This window comes from Poecilia reticulata, linkage group LG19, assembly GCF_000633615.1.
Source record: "Poecilia reticulata strain Guanapo linkage group LG19, Guppy_female_1.0+MT, whole genome shotgun sequence".
Taxonomy (NCBI): domain Eukaryota; kingdom Metazoa; phylum Chordata; class Actinopteri; order Cyprinodontiformes; family Poeciliidae; genus Poecilia; species Poecilia reticulata.
The window spans coordinates 26,210,180-26,211,529 of record NC_024349.1 but is presented as its reverse complement, the minus strand read 5'-3'; the positions used below and the strand labels follow the sequence as shown (position 1 = coordinate 26,211,529).

The 1,350-nt window shown below is 35.9% G+C and overlaps 1 protein-coding gene and 1 long non-coding RNA gene across 2 annotated transcripts in view; one reads left to right on the top strand and one right to left on the bottom strand.

Annotated features, from left to right (window-relative positions):
- myo15b (myosin XVB) overlaps positions 1-1,350 on the bottom strand; it is a 160,249-nt gene that overhangs the window by 23,398 nt on the left and 135,501 nt on the right. The window contains exons 40-41 of the mRNA XM_017310910.1: positions 1,139-1,230; positions 813-1,049 (exon numbers count right to left, since the gene is read on the bottom strand). Of these exons, the coding sequence (XP_017166399.1) occupies positions 813-1,049; positions 1,139-1,230 (329 nt within the window). The remainder of the gene's footprint in view (positions 1-812; positions 1,050-1,138; positions 1,231-1,350) is intronic.
- LOC103482142 (uncharacterized) overlaps positions 1-1,350 on the top strand; it is a 37,798-nt gene that overhangs the window by 25,681 nt on the left and 10,767 nt on the right. Inside the window, exon 6 of the long non-coding RNA XR_001777655.1 lies at positions 977-1,076. This is a non-coding gene — a long non-coding RNA (uncharacterized LOC103482142). The remainder of the gene's footprint in view (positions 1-976; positions 1,077-1,350) is intronic.

Below are 1,350 nucleotides of genomic sequence, written 5' to 3'. Positions count from 1 at the left end.
GGAAATAGTGTCTGTTTATTCTTGCCATACAGTCTCTGTATTAATTATTGCTCTAAATGTCTTGCCATACCAGTTTATTCCTCTGTATTTACTTTAGTTTCTTAGTTTATTCTTGCATTTTGTTCTTCATTCATTTCCATTTAGTTTCATTTGATTAGTATCATCCTCTCTTGGTTTATTGCTATGTCCACTTTAGTTTCTTTCCTGTTGCTAGATTTATTTGATCGTTTATTGACGCTCAGTAATTTTCACTCATCACCTGCTGCGCCTCCTAATCGTCATGTGTTTCACATCATGTGTTGATATTTTATTGTTCAGCGTCAGATTCTCTGTTTTTATGCCATAATTCACATCTAGTTTGTCGCTCCGTTTTATGTCCCACTTCTCCTGTTTCAGAGTTTTGCCAATGTGCGCGTCTTTTTTTTTGTTTCGTTTTGGTCTCTCTTTAAGCCCTGAACTGAATAAATAATATTTTCATGGGTAATTATTCTTAGTCACAAGGAAAAAGATCAAGGCATATTAAAAATAAAATGTATAATAAAGTTATCTTTTTTCTCTGTTGGCATATCTAGCTGACTTCCAAAACAACTTAATTTAATTAAAATGCATATTGTTGCATTGACGGATTCTCTCACTTTCCACATTCTGTTCTTATGAGCACCTTTAAAGTAAACTACAAAATCTCAAGCATAACCTATTTGACAAGAATTTCTATAAATGGATAGTCCACAATTTTACTATGGATCTTTTAATTAACTTGTCAAGATGGATGTAAAAAAATACAAAGAGGAAAAAGGATCAGTTAGAAATACCTCAGATTCAGATTGCTTGGAGGTTTGTTTACGTGCAGATGCTTTGGGTTTTGACCGTCGGGGTGAGGGACTTCGAGAAGGTGAGTGCTGGCGTTCTCTGGAGCGGCGTGATGACTCGCGTCTAAACTGTCTATCTTTCTCATCTCTTTGTTTCTCCTTCTTAGCTTGCTGTTCCTTCTGCCGTTCTTCAGCCTGCTGGTGAGACAAAGTCATTGCCTGCAAGGTCATCTGCTGGGCCTGAAATGAAAAGATTGACAATCCAAAGTAAGAACATACAGCAAATAAATTATGGTTTAACTTGATTAAAAAACTTTGATGGAAGTCACCATGAGTAAGGCCTGTTGGTTGATGAGAGCTTGCTGAGTTGCTGCCATCTGCATGGGGTCACTGACAGTGGGAGCCTGAGACACCATTAAAGCTGTGAAGGAATAATTTTCATTAACAAGGGGATACATATTACAACAAGGGATGAAAGTAGTTTTAAATTCTTCGGGGTACTATGACAAAAAATGAATATATATATATATATATATATATA